This window comes from Pleurodeles waltl, chromosome 9 (assembly GCF_031143425.1).
Source record: "Pleurodeles waltl isolate 20211129_DDA chromosome 9, aPleWal1.hap1.20221129, whole genome shotgun sequence".
NCBI lineage: Eukaryota > Metazoa > Chordata > Amphibia > Caudata > Salamandridae > Pleurodeles > Pleurodeles waltl.
In genome coordinates, this window is record NC_090448.1 from 816,139,961 (window position 1) to 816,162,493 (window position 22,533).

Here is a 22,533-nt window from a genome sequence, read left to right on the forward strand (position 1 = left end):
GTCAAATAATGTTTTCTTTTCTGACCAGCGATCTTCATTAACATTGATATTCACTAAAACTGAAGTGAAAGGCAAACCTTTTTTAAAGGCAGGTTATGGTTTCTTCTGCTAATAAATTCAGAGTCCATCTCTAATAACGTTTTTCTATGAATGTTCGGGGTTTATGATAATATATACAGTATAACTACCATCAAAGCCATGCACACTAGTGATTGGCTGCAGTGCCAGCTCAAAGTCATTTCCGTCATGGATGTTAATGCTCATTGCACAAGCCCTGCACCCAAACCTGGCAACGACCAGTGCCCAACGAAGATGTTTTGGCCCTGCACCCAACCCTGTGTCAGTAATCATTCCCTTTTTTTAAGCATGGCCTTTGGCTGTGACCTGAGGGGATGGTTGCAGGCCACCAAGCCCTACCCCCAACCCTTCCCTGGATATCAACCCTGTACCCATTGAACAGGCCTTTTGGCCCTGGGACACCGGTTTCAAAGATGACCTCCGTGAATGAGTAAGCATCGGCAGTGGCCATCTTTAAATGGAGTTTCTCACACTTTAAAAACAGCATTTCACAGACTGCCGCAATGAATGTGCGTCCATCCTCAGTGGGCATCTTGGAATCTATTTTAAGAAACCTCACTTAAAGATGGACAGCTTCTATGGATTCACCACATCTGAAAATATGACCACAATTTTGATTGTATTTCTCACAATATTACAAAATAGTTTTGATACGGCCACCGCACATGCATGCACAGGTAGACAAGTTTGTTTGGTTAAAAAAATATATTTTGAGGTGTCCAGTGGTGAAAGTATGAAGGTTTGGGGACAAGCTGCCACAGGGAAGGAGGAATTTATACAGAAAGTGGTGGAGTTGGGCGGGTGTGGTGGGGTGGACCATGGAGGGAGCAGAGTCACTGAAAGGGACTGGAAATATTCCCACATTAACACTACAAAGAAGGGTGACATCGGAAGTGAAAAAATACATTACATGCCATCCAATCCAGGGCTGGCTTTAGCACTAGTGGCGCCCTGTGCAACAGTTTTTTTTTTTGGTGCCCACCCACCCTATGACCACCTCCTCGGATTCACTCACTACCAGCCGGCAAATGTGTCCTTCATCTCTCCATAGCCCACTTTTACATACATTCATTTGTTTTAAAGCGCTTGTAAAGGCTGGCTTTGCTAACCCGCTCAACTGCTCACATAGAACACAGATCTGTACATATTAAGCCCCTATGCTACTCTATGGTGAGTCAAAGTTGCCGCTAGGCAAAACTCCCATCTCTCCCTAGCAGGAGCATTAATCACAAGAGGTATCTTGACATTTTAATTGTTTCCTGAAGGCTGGACGAACAAGGAACTTTTCAGCAGATGGTTTTCAATCGCATGTTTCGTAAGTTGTTGCTAAACACGAAACCCCCCTGAAGTCAGTGACTCCCAATCCAGGTCTGCACCCGGTGCGGCCGCACCGCTCGCACCGCCCTAAAGCCGGCCCTGACCCAATCAAAACACAATAAGATGACAACACTAAAATGGGGCAAACAAGAATAAGGAGAAAAGCTATTGAGTCAGGAGGATGGAAGCAAGAGATAAAAAAATGAATCTAATTATGAATAAGGGGCTGGTGTAAAGCCCAATGTATGTGTAGTATTCCTTACAGCAGGACTCTAACAAACAGCTCAGTCTGTCCGTAGGCAAGAACTTAAAAAGGGGATGTTTTACTTTGAGGTGAAGCATGTGTCACAGGGAAATACCACAAACCCAACTCCGTGCATTTCTGGGTCTCAAGGGGTGCTTTCCCAGCTCCCTTACATCCTCTTTACCACTTTTTTCAGGCCATAGGCTTCAGTGCTTGGCATCTTGTAATGGCATATTTCTGCCCCAAAGTAGCATATTAAATACTTGCGGAGATATGGAGTATTAGAATTGGAAAATCTATACTCCTTTTGTAATGAGCAGTTGAAAACAGGGCAAAATGGTTCTTCGGACTTCACACACCTCATTGTACCACACCCTCCTCTCTTAAGAGCTGATAAACATTTTGACTTGAAAGATGCAATAAAAACCAAAACTGAAGAACATTTTTTGTTAAAGACTATATACATGGCCAAAGTCTCAAAGTGACAAGTGATGCTTTGAAGGTGGTTAAGGCCCTAATTTAGAGGTGGGCGGACCTTAAAAGATTACCCAACTGACCATCCACTCAAGTTAGGGTGGGTGGTCAGATTACTTTTTTTTCTTCTTTATATTGTCCTGAAGGTTGTTAAGCTGGTGAAAGGCAACAATAACTGAAAACAGTTTTCAGGTCGAGCCTCCCAGCGTGCAAGTGCCGCTCTTCTTGACATGTTGTAATCTATTCTGTGAGCTTTAACCACACCCATCACTTTCATTCATTCCTGGGCCTGCCTTTCAAAATTCCCTTGATTTCCTAAGTAAATGCTTTACGTTTGTCCTGCCTTGTGGCTGCTTTGTTACACCTTGCAAACTGACCCTGTTACATGGATTATTGTACGATCGGCCATATAATATAGTGTGTGCACACTACTATTTTTTTTGTCTCTCCCCTTCGTGCTCCACGGGGGCCATGGCACTGTGATGTTTCATAAAGCGCAAGCCAGATTGGAGGCATTGCAGTACTTTGCATGAGTATCAGTTATGTCACTCTGTTACCAAATTGGAGTCATTTACATTTTTCTTTTGTCTCTCCCCTTCGTCCTCCATGGTGGCCAAGGCAGTTTGTAGCACGAACTCGATCAGAGGTATTGGAGTGCTTCGCATAAGCACCATTAACGTCACACTGTTACCAAATCGGGGTAATTTCCATTTGCAACCCCATTCCTAAATTCTTCCTGGTTCAGCAGTTGAAAAATATACATGCGGGCGAGCCGATACTACAATATTCACTGCACTCGGGAAAATCACTTTATAATGCTTTGCGATTCATTTCTTTTCCAAAACATTTTTGCTCATAACTCAGCCTGTGGTGGCCCTTGGACAATGGGACCACCACCAAAGCATTCACCATGACACGCTCTTTCTGTCTGGGTCATCTCTGGATCCCCACGCTAGGTTAGTGGGGGCCCCAAACTAATAAACCCTCCTACCATTCAGTGTCTTTTTAAGCTCTCTCTCATGGATGGAACTGAAAATGTGTAATGCACTACACCCTCTAGGGGCTGTTATGAGCATTACAGTCAAGATACTATAATATCCATCCGCTGCACTCTGAAACTAGCCCCATTATGCTTTGCGGGCATTCGTTTTACAAAACATTTTTTCCCATAACTCAGTGTGGTGGTCCTAGGACAATAGGGGCCATCTAAATGTTCAGCACGCACAATCTTTCTGTCTAGGTGAACTTAGGTCCCCACACTATGTTGGGAGGGTGCCCCAAAATAATAACTCCTCCCACCATTCAGTGTCTTTTTAAGTTCTCTCATGGCTGGAACTTTTGTTTTACCGCTGGGAGTAGTTTGTGTTTTAAGGGCCTTGTTTGTGATAATATTCTGGTAAGCTGCTAGTAGGCCTGAAATTCTGCAAGGCACTACACCCTCTAGGGACTACATATATGGTTACATTGCATTACTTTCTGCTATTCTGTTTTCATGTAGTTATGCCCTCTCAGGGCTGCCTGTATGGTTACCTGACCGTGTTTCTTCCAAATGCTATTTTTGTTGTGGTGCCCTCTAGGGGCTGTTTTCAGCACTACAGTCTAATGTCAAAGTTTATTTCTGCTTAAGGTTTTTATTGGGTTTACATGATTGTATATGTTTTATTAATCTCTCCTTATTGTAATTATGACCATGATTCAGGTCAGCATAACATCCTTATTACACTGACTGTTTGAACACTCTTGATATGTTTGGGTGATCCTTCTAGTTTATTTCTCTCACGTCTCTTGTTACTCCTCTAAGGCCGCCTTGTGTCTTTTTTTGAGAATTGTGTTAGCCAGCCAGCAATTCGAAGAAGGTAAATGTAAGTGCTTTAGTTATATGCAGGCTCATCAAAATATGTGGCAGGAAAAGACCAAATTATGAGGCAGGGTTGGCCAATATATGAGGCAAGAAAAGTCCAATAATGCATTTACAACGCCAGTAGCGCGAACTCTCGCAAATGCGAGACCTACTGCATTTTGCAGTTGCTTGTTGTTAAATATTTCTATTTCTGTAACATATCATAACAAGTCCTTCACCATATTTGTGTTGTTCTTGAATGGTACTGAAAACATATTGAATCAAAAGAGATTAACTGAATAAAAGAAGAGAACTATATACTTGTACGTTGGATTAATTTTAGCACCAGACAAGTATTATGGATATGTGTGCTGAGTGCATATGTGCCTGTGGTGGCACAATACAAGGAGGTAACAGTGCTGGGCACAGTGTGTTTGCTGAGTTTAAGTGCAATTGGGTCTGTATTTCATGGAATACCCTGGGGTCTATTTTGGGAGACCAAGATCTCCATGGCCAAGAAATGAGGAGATAGAGGAATTGCCCAGACAGATGTGTGTATTGCTGCATTCCTGTAAGCTAGGTGAAATACACCTGAGAGGGGAGAGCAAGACTTGGGTGCTCTTTGTTTCACTGAGAGATCACAAGGAAGGAGCCTGGACGCATCTTGGGAAGATGAGGCTGATAAGAGAATCAAAGAGTAGGGTTGGAGCCCGAGATTAACGTTTTGGTGCACAAATTACTGTGGCGGACATCCAGGTGTGAACTACCATGGCCTGTGATGTGGGACTGTTAGCTTTAGAGTCTCTCCTGCATTGACAGGATGCTTTTCAAGTGGAATAGGGAGGGTAGCATGTACTTCAAAAGAAGCAGAAACCAAATATAAAACTTCAGCGACTCTGATCCTTAAATCACATTTGGAATCTGGAAATGTAAGAAGGGAAGTCTGAGACCCCAAAAATTGTCCATGTGGTAAGAGCCGAAGCCTTACCTGGCAGCTGTGCAGCAAGTCAGGGGAGGCTGTTGGGAATACTTTTGGCGTGTTCATCGGAAAGGTGCTCAAAAACTGTCAGCAGTGGTGATCCGCAGGTCACCAGGTGCAATGAGGACTGACTGATCCGACACCGTATAACGAGTGAGGACGCCTTTTGAACATCGCCACCTCACCACAGGAGCCTTGGAATCACCCCCTTTTGGGAGTGTGGAAACTTACCCCGAAGCAAGAGCACAGGAAAACCTCAAGGAGGAATGCGGGGAGGAGAGAAAGAGTGACAGAGAGAGAGAGGGAGAAAGAGAGAGACGGGGAAGAGGGAGGTGGAAGAGAAAGAGGAGGCTGAGAGAAAGAGAGAACGAACGACTGATGAGTGCAGCTGTTAAATCCGTATGCAGCCAACTCACATGAACTGGGGCCTGGGCTGCTGAGCGGGCCCACAGACAGGGGGCACTCCAAAACTCTGCATTCTTCACTCCTACTGCAGCCGGTAGGACTTGTTTCTGGGCTACCGGCTGCAGATGTCACATAATTTCAGGGAGGAGTGAAGTCTTTCTAGGTTGCTGCGGGATAGGTGAACTTCTTCACCGGCCTACCCTTATCGCAGGACACACGCTCTACCCCTCCAGCGACAGAGTCAGGTACATCCACATCTTCATCATCTCAGGACCCACCTACACCAGGAGGTCAGTGGAGCATCAGAAACTAAATAGAAGATAAACAAATAAATAGAAGAATCAGTCTTCCACCGTTCAACTCAGAGCCCAAAATCATCATCTGTGGAGTCCCCCAGGGATCGTCCCTCAGCCAGACACTCTACATGACCCCACTAGCCATCACCGTCAGATCACACGGACTCAACATCATCTCCTACACTGATAACACAGCTCATCCTCTCACTGTTCGAAGACCTCTACACCACAAAAGCTAACTTCCACTGATGCAGGATGAATTCAGAGGACTGAATGAAGGACAACTATCTCAAACTCAACACTGAAAAAAATGGAAGTCCTCACCTTTGAGAACAACACCTCGCCATGGTCAGACACATGGTGGCCCACAGAGCTCAGCACACCTCCTGCCCCAAAAGACAATGCCCACAACCTTGGCAACATCCTGGATAGCAAGCTATCAATGAAGAAACAAGTCGACACTGTCTCATATGCCTGCTTCCACACCAGTTCACATGCTCTGCAAGATTTTCAGGTGGCTCCCAGGAAACACCAGAAAGACCGTCATGCAGGCCCTCAACACCAGCAGACTGGACCACGGAAACACACTCTATGTAGGAATCACTGCACGCCTCCTGAAGAGACTCCAGACAATAAAGAACTCAGAGGCAAGTTTTATACTCTGCTTCCCCAGAAGTAGAAACATCACACTCCATCTCAAGAAACTACACTAGCTCCCGATTCAGAAGTGTACGATCAGCTTCTCTCTCCTCCGCAGACACCCCACAGATTCACTGAGTCAACAACGGAGGACGTTCCTTCTCACACCTGGCAGCCAAGGCTTGAAACAACCTTCTGCTGCACCTGAGGACCGCACCGTCACTCCAGTGATCCAGAAGAGAACTTCAGACCTGGATGTTCAAATGATCATACCTCCATGCAGCAGTATCCAGCTCCAGCGCCTTGAGACCACAACCGGTGATTTACTGTGCTCTATAAATGTTTGATTGACTAAATAGTAGCAGATTCCTCAGCTTCAGGATATTCCCCAGGAGCCAGAGTTGAACCAGTTGCTCCCACATGCTGATCATGTGGTGTAGTGCAGTTTTGTGCCCATTTTCTTCCGCTGGAAGTGATGAGTGGAGCTGAATGTAAGCGCCACTATGTGCCCTGGCATCTATTTTTTTTTCTTGACTTTATCCACGCCATCACAAAATGAGCCCGACAATAATCAGAGATGCCAATCTGCAGATAAGCTGGTGAAGAACAAGGCGGCACAGACGCCACAGAGGATGGATTCGTCTACAGTAATCTAAGTGGAAGCCTCCTCAGATCATTGGGGCTCAAAGGTGCAACAGAGATAGCCGTAAGTGTTCCAAAGATAAGCAACACAGCCTCTTCAAAACTTTTAATCTGTTGAAATATTGCAGATGGCCTGGGATATTCTGGGTGCATGAATATCAGCTGCAGAATCGGATCCTAGGTGGAGCACTAACATTCTCACAAATTCTCAGATAGAGCATGGCAGGACTGGGACAAATCCCGCTTAGCTTCTTGTGCTTCAGATTTGATTTATCGGAAGACTTGGACCAATCACAAAAAAGGCACTAATAGTGGGAGCAAGCCATGCACCCTCGACTTTTAACAGGAGTGGGGCTCGCAAGATTTCTTGTGGAGTTGAACATGCAGCTTCGTTTTACGTTCCTGGGTCGCCTTCGGAATCACAGGAGCTCTTCACTCTGCTTGGAGACTAGTCATCAACCCAAACACCTGAAACATATCTTGTGCGGGTCTGTCACAGAGGTGCGATTGTAACAGTTCTGACATGATTTAAACCTTCTGGCTTTTGGTGACAACATGTTCTTACGTCCAAGTTTATTTAAAAATATTTTAAGAGAACCGTACAATTTTGCTTAAGCTTTTAAGACATCGCAGATTTTTAAATAATGTCAAATGTAGAGTTGACCCACTCAGAAGTGGTTTAACTCACACTGATGTTGCAATCATGGTTGAAACAAAGAATGCCACTGGGTTCATCTCAGGAATGTGTGTAGTGAATTTTCCCAAACTACAGCAAGTTGTCTGTAGAACTAGGCACAGGGTGTCTTATCAATGACAGATGCCTAACAGTCAACCTCTTGACTTAAAACTTTAGGTCATGTCAAGGCTTTTTAAAGGTGATTCTTTTAATGTGAACAGAATACAAACTCTTTTTGGGAAGATGCTAAAAGTTTAAAATTGCGGTGACCTAATTAAAGTCTATGAAGGCAATTTGTCTGTTAGGTGGGTGAAGACCAGTAAAAATAGGTAATTTCCACCAAATGTGGGTCGCTTGATGTTTATTCTAAATTTACACTACAATAAAACAGACACAAAGAAGCTAGAATGTCATTTTGAAATCTCCAGAACTCATTCCCAGAACCTGACTGGCATGACAGGCTATTATAATTATCCTACCTTCATTGAAACATCTCAATCATAAATTCCATTCTGACTTTGAACTTGAGAGGCCGCACTTTACTTAAGACTCTCTCAACTCCCTTTGGAAGAGAGGGGGGGGGGCAGTCATGAAATTATCAGCAAGCTCTCACTAAACAATTTCCTGGAAGCTAGTGCTCTGTATCCTCCCTTAGCTCTTTGGACTACACAAAGGAATGGGTCACTTTCCCACGCTTCAGGACTTTCTTCTAACTACACTTTGACTTTAAAATCTGTTTCAGATATAACATAGTATCCTAAAAATCCCAGCACTCCATGTAAGGAAACAGGCTTTTTGCAGGAATACCCCCCCCAACAAAAAAAATATTCAGCCCCATTTTGACTATTAGCTGCACTGTTTTTCAACTCAGAGGGCACTCTGGCCTGCTAACCAGACCTCAGTGCTAGTGTTTTAACCTCATATAAATTGCATGTCAAATTGGATACCCCCAGTTGGCAAGGCTTGACTTACTTATAAGTCCCCAGTATATGGAACCCGGGGCATGTAAGACAGAGTGTCCACTCAGGGCTGCAGCACAGTTTGAGCCACCCTTCGTATAGCAAGACTCAAAATGGCCCCCAGCCTGCCACTACAGACTAGAAAGTTGACTTTGCAATTTAAACCTTTTGCAAACCCACCCTATCCCTTAAAATTATATATAAGTCTCCCCTAAGGACGGCCTTGAGAGTCCTACGACAGGGAACTGCATTTTGTTGAGCAAGACATATGTTTTATGACATGTCTTAGCAGTAACACTTTCAAATTGTCATTTTGCTGTGGGTAACGTTGGTAGCCCCATTGGCAGTGCTTAATTTGTGCTTGTTGTTTCCGGTGTGGAGCACCGGCAATTATTTTTGAGGGCCGGCACTTATTTTTCTGCCTCCAGCATTTACTGCGAGCAAAAGACACATATGGGAAAGATGGAGGAAGAGAAAAACGTGAAAGCGTCACAACGGGAAAAAGCAGAAAGCTGCAAGAGTGAGCTGAAGGGACAGAGAGTGGCTTTAAATAGATTGAAGAGGCCCCAGAAGGCTTCAGAATTATGTTGCCTCAGTATTCCATGTTCGCACATTTAATTGCAGCAGCCGCATGTTTAAGAGGAGGGCTTTGGGCACCGGCATGTTTTTATTGACAAATTAAGCACTGCTCATTGGCTAATACAGAGTTACCGTGAGGCATCTCAAACTGGCTAACGTTTGACTGGGACTACCAAAGTACGTCATGTAAGGCATCAAATTAATCATGGCATTATATGCGACTTGATGGCCAAGTCAAAATTAATGTCACTTTTAAAGATAAGCAACATTTATGAAGTTGCCACACTGTGCCCCATCTAGTCCAGTGGTCGCAGAAGGCAAAAGCAGACAGACAGCTTACTGCCCGACTGCGGAGACATGTGAACGACTCCCAGGCCAGGAACAAAGGCAGTTGCTGCACTGGAAGGTGTGACCTCCCACATGATGGCTGCCAAGGGTATAAGCCCAAAGGGCAAGCTTCAAAGGTAAAGCCATCTTTGAAGGACCACTATGACAGCACTCTCAGGCAGGATGCCTTTTGTTTTCTGCAGACAGTGTAGAGGCACAGGAGGAGAAACCAGCTAGCGAAACGGTTCTTGAGGGGCGTGTAGCCCCATGGTAGCCACACCTCAAAGGGTGCTCTATCAAGGTCCTTACAGTCAAGGAATTATTCTGCCAGTATGCTGTGGCAAGAATGTTGCACTCTGGAATACCAGATGCCACACATCATCAGAACTGTGTCACCAGAGGGGAGAGGATGAATTAGCCCATTGGCAAGTAACCACATTGTCCCTTAAGGGCACTTTTCTGGGATATATTGGGCAGCCTTGACACCAGTTTTTTCAGTACTCGGTGGACTTGGAAGGAGGTCACGAAGAAAACCACTTTGCATCTGTTGGAAGCGTACAAAGACTGCGATGCTGGAGCGACTGCACCTGCTGCATTTTGGGTTCGCAGAGTTTGGACCCTATTCTGCGTGCCTGTATTGGGGAAAGGTTGATTCCCATCCTCAGTCCCCAAGCAGAGACTCCAAGGATCAGTTGGCTGACCCCCAAAACGGCAATGGGGACATTAAAGCTGAAAGAGCCAAAGTCGCATCTCTGGTAGCCACCAGAGAAGTTTTGTCACTACTGGACACCGGGCCCCCAAAAGGACAATTCAGAGATAGCCAAAAGGTTCACTCGTGTTTGCTGGACCTTTAACTGTTGGTTGTGACCAGATTTGGCACTTAAGCTGGACACCAACCTACACCAAAGATGTGCACCGTAACCGCTGTGTTGCAAAAGGGCAAGGCCAGTATCAGCAGGCCTTGGAACCTCGCACAGATGACTAATTGGGACTCCGAGATCAGGAGGTCAGTCGCGCCCCCCCCCCCCCCCCAACTCACCTATAGACATGACCGGACTTCACCCTTGTGGACCACACAGCACCTGGAGCATCTTTAAGCCTGTATCATACAGCATCAGGACCACTTCATTGAATTCTATATCGGACATCCTGAAAAACGCTCTGGTGGCTAAGAAACTGTCCAAAGTGTACATTTGGCCCTCAAGACTCTGTCCTGCCGGACATGGTCGCCCAACCTGGACCAGAGTTGTTGAACTAACTGTTTAAAACTTTTGAAAAGTTTCCAAAATGTTTACTTGTTTTTGGTCGATTGCTTCTAAAATCTGTATCTCCGAAACTCTCCGGTAAATTATAATTATTAAGGTCTCTGAAAAAAAAAAATCATAAAAATAAGCTCTACTTTTATAAATTGGTGTCTTATTTTTTTGTGCTGCGTAACTTCCTTATTTCATTGTTTGGTGCTGTTAATGCCTTACACATTATTCCTTTAGTAAGCCTTACTGCTCGCAACCACAGCTACCCTGGGTTCATTTTAAGATTAAGTAAACATACCCATAGGTTTTCTTCATCATCATTAACTTCATATACCCCAAGTTTAGATTCTGCCCTCTAATTTATGAGTATATTACATGATGCATATTTCAGTGTGGTGCCTTAGATACATTAATTACTTCTCCGACTCATGCATTTGAAGAAGCAATGCCTTATAGTGCAGTCACTCAATTTTTTGGGTCGAGCCTGCGAGTACATGCACTAGCATGGGCAACTAGCTTGCAAGACTCTTTTGTTTATAGAAACTGGCATAAAGTCCATCCGTTATTTACCATTTGTTGGCAATAGTGCCCTTCTTCCTTGCAATTTACCAAATCACTGAAAACATCACATCCGTTCCTTACCGTGCAAGAGAGACCAAGCAAAGATTGATTCTAATTCATCTGCTCTGTCCGCGGATCCATACAAGATTGAGGTACTATTGCATCCTTTTTATTAACTCTTAGTGCCATGCAAACAAAAGGTGTGTGCAAAGCAACTCTTTCTTATGTGTAATTTCTGAAATGGTGCTTTAACACATAATCGTGCAGTACACCCTAATCCAGCCCACTCCAATGCATGCCAATCCACCCAACTTCACCCCACACCAATTGAACCCACTCCAATCCAAACCACTTGCCCCAATCAACTCCAAATCACCACACTACAATCTTCCTAACTCAGCCCACTCCAATCTGCTCCACTCCAATCCAAATCAATCTTCCCCACTTTAATCCAAAACCACCTGCCCACTCCAATACGCCCTACTCTAATCCAAAACCACCTGCCCACTCCAATAAACCCTACTCTAATCCAAAACCACCTGCCCACTCCAATACGCCCTACTCTAATCCAAAACAACTGTCCCCACTCCAATCTGCCCGATCCAATCCATCTCACCCCCAATTCACCCGACTCCAATCCACCCCACCCCACTACAATCTGCCCCACTCCAATGTACCCCACCCAAATCCAAAACAGCCCGCCCCACCCCACCCCGATCCAATACAGCCCGCCCCACCCCGATCCGATCCAATACAGCCCGCCCCACCCCACCCCGATCCAATACAGCCCGCCCCACCCCAATACAATCCAAAACAGCCCGCCCCACCCCACCCCAATCCAAAACAGCCCGCCCCACCCCAATCCAAAACAGCACGCCCCTCCCAATACAATCCCATACAGCCCGCCCCACCCCAATCCAATACAGACCACCCCACCCCACCCCATTCCAAAACAGCCCGCCCCACCCCACCCCAATCCAATCCAATCCAGCCCACCCCATTCCAAAACAGCCCGCCCACGCTCCAATCCAATCCAAAACTATCCGCCCCGCCCACGCTCCAATCCAATCCAAAACTATCTGCTCCCGCCCACGCTCCAATCCAATCCAAAACTATCTGCCACGCTCCAATCCAATCCAAAACAATCCACCCCGCCCACGCTCCAATCCAATCCAAAACAATCCGCCCCGCCCACGCTCCAATCCAATCCAAAACAATCCGCCCCGCCCACGCTCCAATCCAATCCAAAACAATCCGCCCCGCCCACGCTCCAATCCAATCCAAAACAATCCGCCCCGCCCACGCTCCAATCCAATCCAATCCAATACAATCCGCCCCGCCCACGCTCCAATCCAATCCAATCCAAAACAATCCGCCCCGCCCACGCTCCAATCCAATCCAAAACAATCCACCCCGCCCACGCTCCAATCCAATCCAAAACAATCCACCCCGCCCACGCTCCAATCCAATCCAATACTATCCGCCCCGCCCACGCTCCAATCCAATCCAATCCAATCCAAAACTATCCGCCCCGCCCACGCTCCAATCCAATCCAAAACTATCCGCCCCGCCCACGCTCCAATCCAAAACTATCCGCCCCGCCCACGCTCCAATCCAAAACTATCCGCCCCGCCCACGCTCCAATCCAATCCAAAACTATCCGCCCCGCCCACGCTCCAATCCAATCCAAAACTATCCGCCCCGCCCACGCTCCAATCCAATCCAATCCAATCCAAAACTATCCACCCCGCCCACGCTCCAATCCAATCCAATCCGCCCACGCTCCAATACAATCCAATCCGCCCCGCCCACGCTCCAATCCAATCCAATCCAATCCAAAACAATCCGCCCGGCCTCCAATCCAATCCAAAACAATCCGCCCCACCCACGCTCCAATCCAATCCAAAACAATCCGCCCCGTCCACGTTCCAATCCAATCCAAAACAATCCGCCCCACCCACGCTCCAATCCAAAACAATCCGCCCCACCCACGCTCCAATCCAATCCAAAACAATCCGCCCCGCCCAAATCCAATCCAATCCAAAACAATCCACCCCGCCCACGCTCCAATCCAATACAATCTGCCCCGCACACGCTCCAATCCAATACAATCCAATCCAATCCAAAACAATCCGCCCCGCCCACGCTCCAATCCAATCCAATCCAAAACAATCCGCCCCGCCCACGCTCCAATCCAATCCAATCCGCCCCGCCCACGCTCCAATCCAATCCAATCCAAAACAATCCGCCCCGCCCACGCTCCAATCCAATCCAAAACAATCCGCCACGCTCCAATCCAATCCAAAACAATCCGCCCACGCTCCAATCCAATCCACCCCGCCCACGCTCCAATCCAATCCAATCCAATCCAAAACAACCCGCCCCGCCCACGCTCCAATCCAATCCAAAACAATCCATCCCGCCCACGCTCCGCTCCAATCCAATCCAAAACAATCCGCCCGCCCACGCTCCAATCCAATCCAAAACAATCCGCCCCGCCCATGCTCCAATCCAAAACAATCCGCCCTGCCCACGCTCCAATCCAATCCAAAACAATCCGCCCCGCCCACGCTCCAATCCAATCCAAAACAATCCGCCCCGCCCACGCTCCAATCCAATCCAAAACAATCCGCCCCGCCCACGCTCCAATCCAATCCAAAACAATCCGCCCACGCTCCAATCCAATCCAAAACTATCCGCCCCGCCCACGCTCCAATCCAATCCAAAACTATCCGCCCCGCCCATGCTCCAATCCAATCCTATCCGCCCATGCTCCAATCCAATCCAAAACTATCCGCCCCGCCCACGCTCCAATCCAATCCAATCCAAAACTAGCCGCCCCGCCCACGCTCCAATCCAATCCAATCCAAAACTATCCGCCCCGCCCACGCTCCAATCCAATCCAATCCGCCCACGCTCCAATCCAATCCAATCCGCCCCGCCCACGCTCCAATCCAATCCAATCCGTTCCGCCCACGCTCCAATCCAATCCAATCCAAAACAATCCGCCCCGCCCACGCTCCAATCCAAAACAATCCGCCCATGCTCCAATCCAATCCAAAACAATCCGCCCCGCCCACGCTCCAATCCAATCCAATCCAAAACAATCCGCCCCGCCCACGCTCCAATCCAATCCAATCCAATCCAATCCAAAACAATCCGCCCCGCCCACGCTCCAATCCAATCCAATCCAAAACAATCCGCCCCGCCCACGCTCCAATCCAATCCAAAACAATCCGCCCTGCCCACGCTCCAATCCAATCCAAAACAATCCGCCCCGCCCACGCTCCAATCCAATCCAATCCAATCCAATCCGCCCACGCTCCAATCCAATCCAATCCAATCCAATCCGCCCCGCCCACGCTCCAATCCAATCCAATCAGACCCGCCCACGCTCCAATCCAATCCAATACAATCCGCCCCGCCCATGCTCCAATCCAATCCAAAACAATCCGCCCGCCCACGCTCCAATCCAATCCAAAACAATCCGCCCGCCCACGCTCCAATCCAATCCAATCCAAAACAATCCGCCCGCCCACGCTCCAATCCAATCCAATCCAAAACAATCCGCCCGCCCACGCTCCAATCCAATCCAATACAACCCGCCCGCCCACGCTCCAATCCAATCCAAAACAACCCGCCCCGCCCACGCTCCGCTCCAATCCAAAACAACCCGCCCCGCCCACGCTCCGCTCCAATCCAATCCAAAACAACCCGCCCCGCCCACGCTCCGCTCCAATCCAATCCAAAACAACCCGCCCCGCCCACGCTCCGCTCCAATCCAATCCAAAACAACCCGCCCCGCCCACGCTCCGCTCCAATCCAATCCAAAACAACCCGCCCCGCCCACGCTCCGCTCCAATCCAATCCAATCCAATCCAATACAATACAATCCGCCCCGCCCCACTCCAATCCAAAACTATCTGTCCGCCCCACTCCAATCCAAAACTATCTGTCCGCCCCACTCCAATCCAAAACTATCTGTCCGCCCCACTCCAATCCAAAACTATCTGTCCGCCCCACTCCAATCCAAAACTATCTGTCCGCCCCACTCCAATCCAAAACTATCTGTCCGCCCCACTCCAATCCAAAACTATCTGTCCGCCCCACTCCAATCCAAAACTATCTGTCCGCCCCACTCCAATCCAAAACTATCTGTCCGCCCCACTCCAATCCAAAACTATCTGTCCGCCCCACTCCAATCCAAAACTATCTGTCCGCCCCACTCCAATCCAAAACTATCTGCCTGCCCCACTCCAATCCAAAACTATCTGCCTGCCCCACTCCAATCCAAAACAATCCGCCCCGCCCCACTCCAATCCAAAACAATCCGCCCGCCCCACTCCAACCCAAAACAATCCGCCCGCCCCACTCCAACCCAAAACAATCCGCCCCACTCCAACCCAAAACAATCCGCCCGCCCCACTCCAACCCAAAACAATCCGCCCCGCCCCACTCCAACCCAAAACAATCCGCCCCGCCCCACTCCAACCCAAAACAATCCGCCCCGCCCCACTCCAACCCAAAACAATCCGCCCCGCCCCACTCCAACCCAAAACAATCCGCCCTGCCCCACTCCAACCCAAAACAATCCGCCCCGCCCCACTCCAACCCCAAAACAATCCGCCCCGCCCCACTCCAACCCCAAAACAATACGCCCGCCCCACTCCAACCCAAAACAATCCGCCCCGTCCCACTCAAACCCAAAACAATCCGCCCGTCCCACTCCAACCCAAAACAATCCGCCCGTCCCACTCCAACCCAAAACAATCCGCCCCGTCCCACTCCAACCCAAAACAATCCGCCCGCCCCACTCCAACCCAAAACAATCCGCCCGCCCCACTCCAGCCCAAAACAATCCGCCCGCCCCACTCCAACCCAAAACAATCCGCCCCACTCCAACCCAAAACAATCCGCCCCACTCCAACCCAAAACAATCCGCCCCACTCCAACCCAAAACAATCCGCCCCACTCCAACCCAAAACAATTCGTCTCACTCCAATCCAAAACAATCCGTCCCACTCCAATTCACCTCACCGTAATCCAATCAACCCCAATTCAGCCAAATACAATTTACCTCACTTTAATCCACTAAACCCGAATCCAATCCATCTTAATCCAGTCCACCCCAATCCAGTCTACCTCAATTCAATCCAGCCTAATCAATCCACCCGAACCCACGCCAATCCATTCCACCTCATTGCACTCCACCCTACTCGAATTAGACCCTCTCCAGTTTACTCCAATCTACCCCTACTCCATCCCACCCTACTCCAATCCATTCCACCCCACAATAATCTACCCCACTCAATCCATTTCACCCCACCTCATGCAATCCATCCCTCGCCACACCCACAGCAATCTAATCCATCCTACTCCATCCCTACTCAATTCCACCCCACTCTACTGAAGGGTTCAACAGTACAGCCACTTTGAGATATATATTGTTTCAAGGTGACATCCCTGACAGCAACTTCTGACAATCTTTTGAGACAATGCTTTAGACCTGTGGTTCCGAAACTGGGTTACAAATTGATTTTTGGTGGGTCAGAAAGTCCAAACAATAAATAAAAATGCCTTTAAATTCTATATTTACCTTGTCACATTTGCTGCACTTTCAAGACAGAGGTCAAATGTCAGGCTATGTCTTCTGCTGCTTTTAATAGGAGTACTAAAGTTTGTAAACTCTTCTTAATTTGCAGTCAGAGATAGAAAGGTAAAGTGTGACAGTCTTGCTGGCCTACATGAAGATTGAATAGAAAGGCTGTAGGATGTCATTTTTTTTTCATAACGCAAAACAAAGAGTAAGTATCTGTAAATGAACAATACACATTCAGTTAGAAAAGAAAAAACTAAGCATGCTTTTTGTAAATCTGAATTGTGATAGAAAAAATATTTTAATAGGCTCAGAACACTATTTAGTGACCCACAAATAATACTCACTGAAGCACAATTTCCACACACGTAATTTGTGTCCAATATAGTTTTAGCAATAAAACTGTATGCCTGCGTAAATTTTGTGATCATTTTAATTTAAAATGTGATGTCTGTAAATGATAATGCTCCCATCTGATCTGTTAAAGCTATGTAGGTCGCAAGTTTGTTGTACTAAAAGAGGGGGTAGTGGTTCTAAAAAAAAATTTTTTTTTAAAAAATGGGCTTTAGGCGGTGAACATTATCTTTCTCTCTTGAACTATAAAGTACAATCTCTCATTGCTCACCATATTACGAACCAATGAACACAGTATAAGCTACTGCACTCACCTGGATCTTCATGGCCACCTCTCGCCCACTGTTCAGTCTTCCCAGATGGACTTGCCCAATAGAAGCAGCAGCAAAAGGTTTATCCTCAAAAAGGAGCAGGTTATCCCTCCAGTCTGGGCCAAGCTCCTCCACAAGCACTTTCTGTAAAGCCAATAAGGATACAATAAATAATCTGTTTGTCTTCAGTGCATTCATGGGTTTCTGTCAAAGGCAGAGTCAGTAGTGTTCAGGCAGATTTAGAAAACAATGAGAAGATCCACTTGCCAGCAAAAACACACTGTGACAATTAGGGGCAAATTTAATTAAAGTTCCAGCCAAAGAATCCATAATGTACCAGAAAACCACGAAGAAGGATCAAAGAACCAAGCCATACAATTACAGGTATATTTAATAACAATAAAAAAAAATCTATAAATATATATCGGTTTATAAAACTATTTATCAAGGAAAATAAGCACATAAAGAGAAAATGTATTGTTGGCTGGATACTTAAATGCAATTTAAAATTTCTGGAAAACGCTGGTGGGAACTAACATGCTTTTAGGCCTTTCCACAATCACTTCTAGGAAGGAGTACCCCGCACCCACACAATGTATCAATAAAAAAGTGCTCAGCAGCTGAGTTGCTAAACAGTTTTCAAAAGAGCCATTCTGGATCCAAAATAGTAAACAGCTGAAAACAATCCTAATCACCAATAGCCTCACCCATGTAAATCACAGCTGTACCCCCCAACAAATAGCTTAAGAGATAGCATTTCCCTAATGTCATTTAAAGTCTTACAGCACTATGGGCTTCATATTCAGAGTAGGGGAGAGGAAATTTGCAGCAAAAGAACACACCTACCTTTTAAAGCTACATGGAGGCAGGCCATCGGAGAGGAGTGTCATATTTTGTATTTATTTTGCAAGCTAGATAACATTTTTTCAAAATACAAATTAATGTACATGAGGCATTAACAGTTACAGAAATACCTGGACTTTTCAATCTTTACATATACCCACATGTATTGAACATAAGAAATAAATCTTGCATTTGAAGGCGAATGTCAAAACATGCATATAATTAACAGAAACAACACTAGATCTATCTTTAGAGGAGTTTGCTGAAGATTTTGGACAATCTGAGGAAAAAAAAAAAAGAATAACTTGATTGCGGACTATGTTGTTGCTGAGGTTGGACTTACTTTTAATCTAATTAAGTCCTTGTTGGCTTACTGTGAACCATGTTTGGTTAACTACATACTTAAGAGCCTCAAGTGTGAACTGCAATACATACTTCATAAGATGTTCCCCTCATTACAAATATATGGCTACACATCCCTATACTGGCTGCTACATGGATTCTTCACTTCTGAATGTGTTTGTTTTAGTATTTATACATCGGTTAACCATGGCTGAGGGATGCACTGTGTTGCACAGCATGTGATGAAAGGTAAGTTCAACTTTCACATATTAAACTCTTCGGAGGCAGTAGATGCACACTCTCAATGCTTTTGTGTAACACTCACCGTCATTTGCCAGGCTGGCATGAAGTCAGCGCTTTGTCTTACACGCTCAAAGATCTTCTGGAGCTGCGGGCTGATGAAGCTGTTATCTGCAAGAAGTTAACCATTTTATAATAATGTCCTGAGACTAGACAAGCAAGAATATCAAAGAAATAATGGTCTCCTTTTTCCCATGGAGATCAACTCCATTTACGTCAGAGCGAACAAGTACAGCCATTCCCAATTCATCATTCACCACCTGCCATGGCAAACCATCCTTCTCTATAAACCACCAGGCTCCCAACATAACCCTCCCTCACTTCAATAGGGACAAGGCCCACGGCAAGCCTTGGCAAGACAGCTCAGGCCGCTAACCAGAGGTCGTCAGAAGAGCATGAGAAGTGGGCTTCACCAAGATATCAGACAGTTTATGTTGGCACACAGAAAACAAATAAGATTCTATATCACTCTTTAGTATTAACATCAAGTGAAAAACTGTAATTCAAAATCAACAAGTAGTTTCCAGGGACACGTATAAGAACAATGATAAAAACAACAAACAGAACCTACCTCACACAGGTAGCATGAGGGAGCAGTTGTATTCCATGTTCAAAAAAGGCTGTGTAGATGGCCACGAAAAGGTGGGGAGATCACTAACAGCAGCAATAGACCTGAACACCAGACCGAAAGCCTACGAACAAGACTAGGCAGCCACCAGTTATAAAAGAATACAGAGAAAAGAACAGTATGTAGAAGGTGGCGAAGGTCGGACCAACAAAGTGGGTGGCACGGCAGACAGAAGGTGGAGAAGGTGCTTCAATACTGCTCATAAGAAATTAACCCGTATGGAAAACAAACAGGCAGAAGGGATCAAGGAGAAAGGTATAGCTTTTGAACCACAAGAAGTGGGTACACAGGCGCAGGAAGGGAACAGTTGCACTGAAGGGAGAACTGGGCTGCACAGGTTATTATATATCAAAAATAATAATAATTACAAATAAAAAAAAACACATGAAAAAATAAATAAATAAACCCACTTGATGAAAAGCCAAAAACACTTGTGGTTACTAACTTAAGGACAATGGAAATAATGAGCAACCATCAGGGCATTGTTCTCAGTGTCAAATATTGTAAATGAAGCACCCCGAGGTTAGGATGCTTCCGTTTACAGCATACATCAGCAGCATCTGCCTGTGCAGGTATGGAATTTTAGACTTAACACTGCCAACTGGTCTGGAGGCAGTGAGAGACAGAACCCCACCAAATGGATCATCCTTCAAGCTTTTTAGCATGTGCAAGTGACACTCCACTTATACCTTGGCAAAGCAACTCAGTTCTAACACGCAAGCTAAGACATTCTGGGATAGGAGGCTGATGACAACAACTCACGCGGGGCATAGATCTCAGTCCAACTCTTTTTTTAATTAAAAACATTCTTATTGTTCTTCATCAATTAACATTAGATTAATTGCCCATTCAACAGTATACAAGATGAAATCACCACTATCCAATCTGTAGTACATCACACTGTATATGTGGAATTAATGTGCAACAATGAGGATTTCAGTCTGCTTTTTGGCATGAAATTGATCATCAACCCTTCTGGCTCAGTTCCTAATAAGGTCAAATGCAAAACAATGGGTACGAGGGGTCGGATGGGAGTCATGCAGTCTCTTATACACATTCAATGCAACATATAACTAGCATATACCTGGTCTCTAGGGTAGAAAAGGTGAGGCACTGTTTACGAAAGGGGATAACTGACAGTTCAGCAATTAGGGCTTCATTTTCCTCACTTCAAAACCCTATTCAGGAGGGGCTCTTTGGCCATATTAATTACTTCCTGAATCCAAAACGTGCATTTCCAGATCACAAGGATTTGTCTTTTCGCTAGAACCCAGGCCAGGGCTAGGTGACTCTTTTTCCTTTGGGTCTCGGGTAGGATCCCAAGATACAGCCTTCTGTTTGCAGCTCAATATGTCTATCAGTCACCTCCCTGATTAGATGCATCACCCTTTCCCATTAGTTTGAGAATCTCAGAATGTCAGGCAGCTCCAGACCATATGCTGGGAATGTATTCTTTCTATGCTGCGTCTGGAGACTTAGCCTGGCCATCTTATTTTTCATTCTATGGATTAAGTAGACTGTATGGAAGTGGTAAAAGTAGATTAATCTAAATTTTGTGTTCAAAGAGCCACCTGGGCCACTTCAAAATGTAGTTGCGAACAAATCTTATGAGATATATTTACCCAGATCAATTTCCCAATTTTACTTTAGAGCAGTCAGTGGGGCCTTCAATTGGTGTAGTAGTGCAAGGGCAATGTGTGGGGTTTGCCTGTTGGGATACACAAAACAGCTAATGGTTGCGTGTGTGTCATGGGTTCATTGGGGCTAGCCTTCCATAATTTCCTAATCGTGAGGTAGCTCCATGAAGTGCCAACTAGGTAGGTGAAACATCACTTGTGCTTGTTTCTCTTTGGCCTCCAAAAAGGAGGATTGTTTCTCCAGTCTCTCTAACCTGTCTCTAGTTGTCCACAACGTTTTCATGTTGGTTACCTGCCTAAGTTGGGCAGACCCCTACTATTGCAGCCTCTCACAACAGCCTTAAAGCATCCCACTCTACAAGGAGCAAAGAGGTGCTGTTTCTATTGTTCAGTAAGTAATTTTTTATATCCGGTCTCCACTCTTAAAATACCTGGTCCTCTACTAGCTCTGGATTTATTTTCCAGTCCATGCCTATGAGTAAAGGTTGTGGTCCGATAAGATACGTTTTACGATTCCATATTGCACACATTTGCATGTATTTGGGTTAAGAAAATAAATGTATCTAATTGCAGGTGCAATTCATGTACACTAGGGAAATAAGAATAGTCTCTGGGGTTTGAGTGGTGTGCTCACCCAGAGTCTACTAGGTGCCAACTGTTGAGCTATTCGTAAAAGGCTTTTGCCGCTTTGTGTACCACTGCTCTGGGCAGTGGCAGATGTGACCTGTCCAGTTCTATATTCTTTATGCATTTAAAATCCCCCCACCTCCAATGGCAGATGAGAACCGTGTTAAGTGATGCATGATATTCAGCAGGAATTTTGCTTGATATATGTTTGAAGCGTAGACGTTTACAAGGACGATATTCTCACCAAATAACTTACCATTCATGATTAAGAATCTTCCACCCTTATTCCTGAATTCAGTTTGAATACTGAAATAGGAACACAAGCCTATTATATATAAGTACCGCTTGGGTGTAACTGGAAAACTGTAGGGTAATATAACTGGCCCCTCTGCAATGATACATCGTCATGGAGTAAAATTATTTGGTTAAGTAGGTTTGCAATTTATAATCACTTTTTTGGTTGAGCACTTTTAACCACGTCCACTGCACTCCCTTCACTATCACTCATTCATCAGCTTGCCTTTCAAAAATCCTTTATCATCATTGGTAAATGGTTTATGTTTCTCCCTCCTTGGGGCATTTTTGTTACCGCCTTAACCATCGACCCTGTTACATGGATAATTGCA

The 22,533-nt window shown here is 45.9% G+C and overlaps 1 protein-coding gene across 3 annotated transcripts in view; it reads right to left on the reverse strand.

Moving 5' to 3' along the window:
* The window catches only part of COQ8B (coenzyme Q8B), a 115,141-nt gene that overhangs the window by 31,840 nt on the left and 60,768 nt on the right, over window positions 1–22,533 (reverse strand). For all 3 annotated transcript variants that reach the window (XM_069208093.1, XM_069208095.1, XM_069208094.1), the window contains exons 7-8: window positions 19,041–19,126; window positions 17,534–17,674 (exon numbers count right to left, since the gene is read on the reverse strand). In XM_069208093.1, the coding sequence (XP_069064194.1) occupies window positions 17,534–17,674; window positions 19,041–19,126 (227 nt within the window). The remainder of the gene's footprint in view (window positions 1–17,533; window positions 17,675–19,040; window positions 19,127–22,533) is intronic.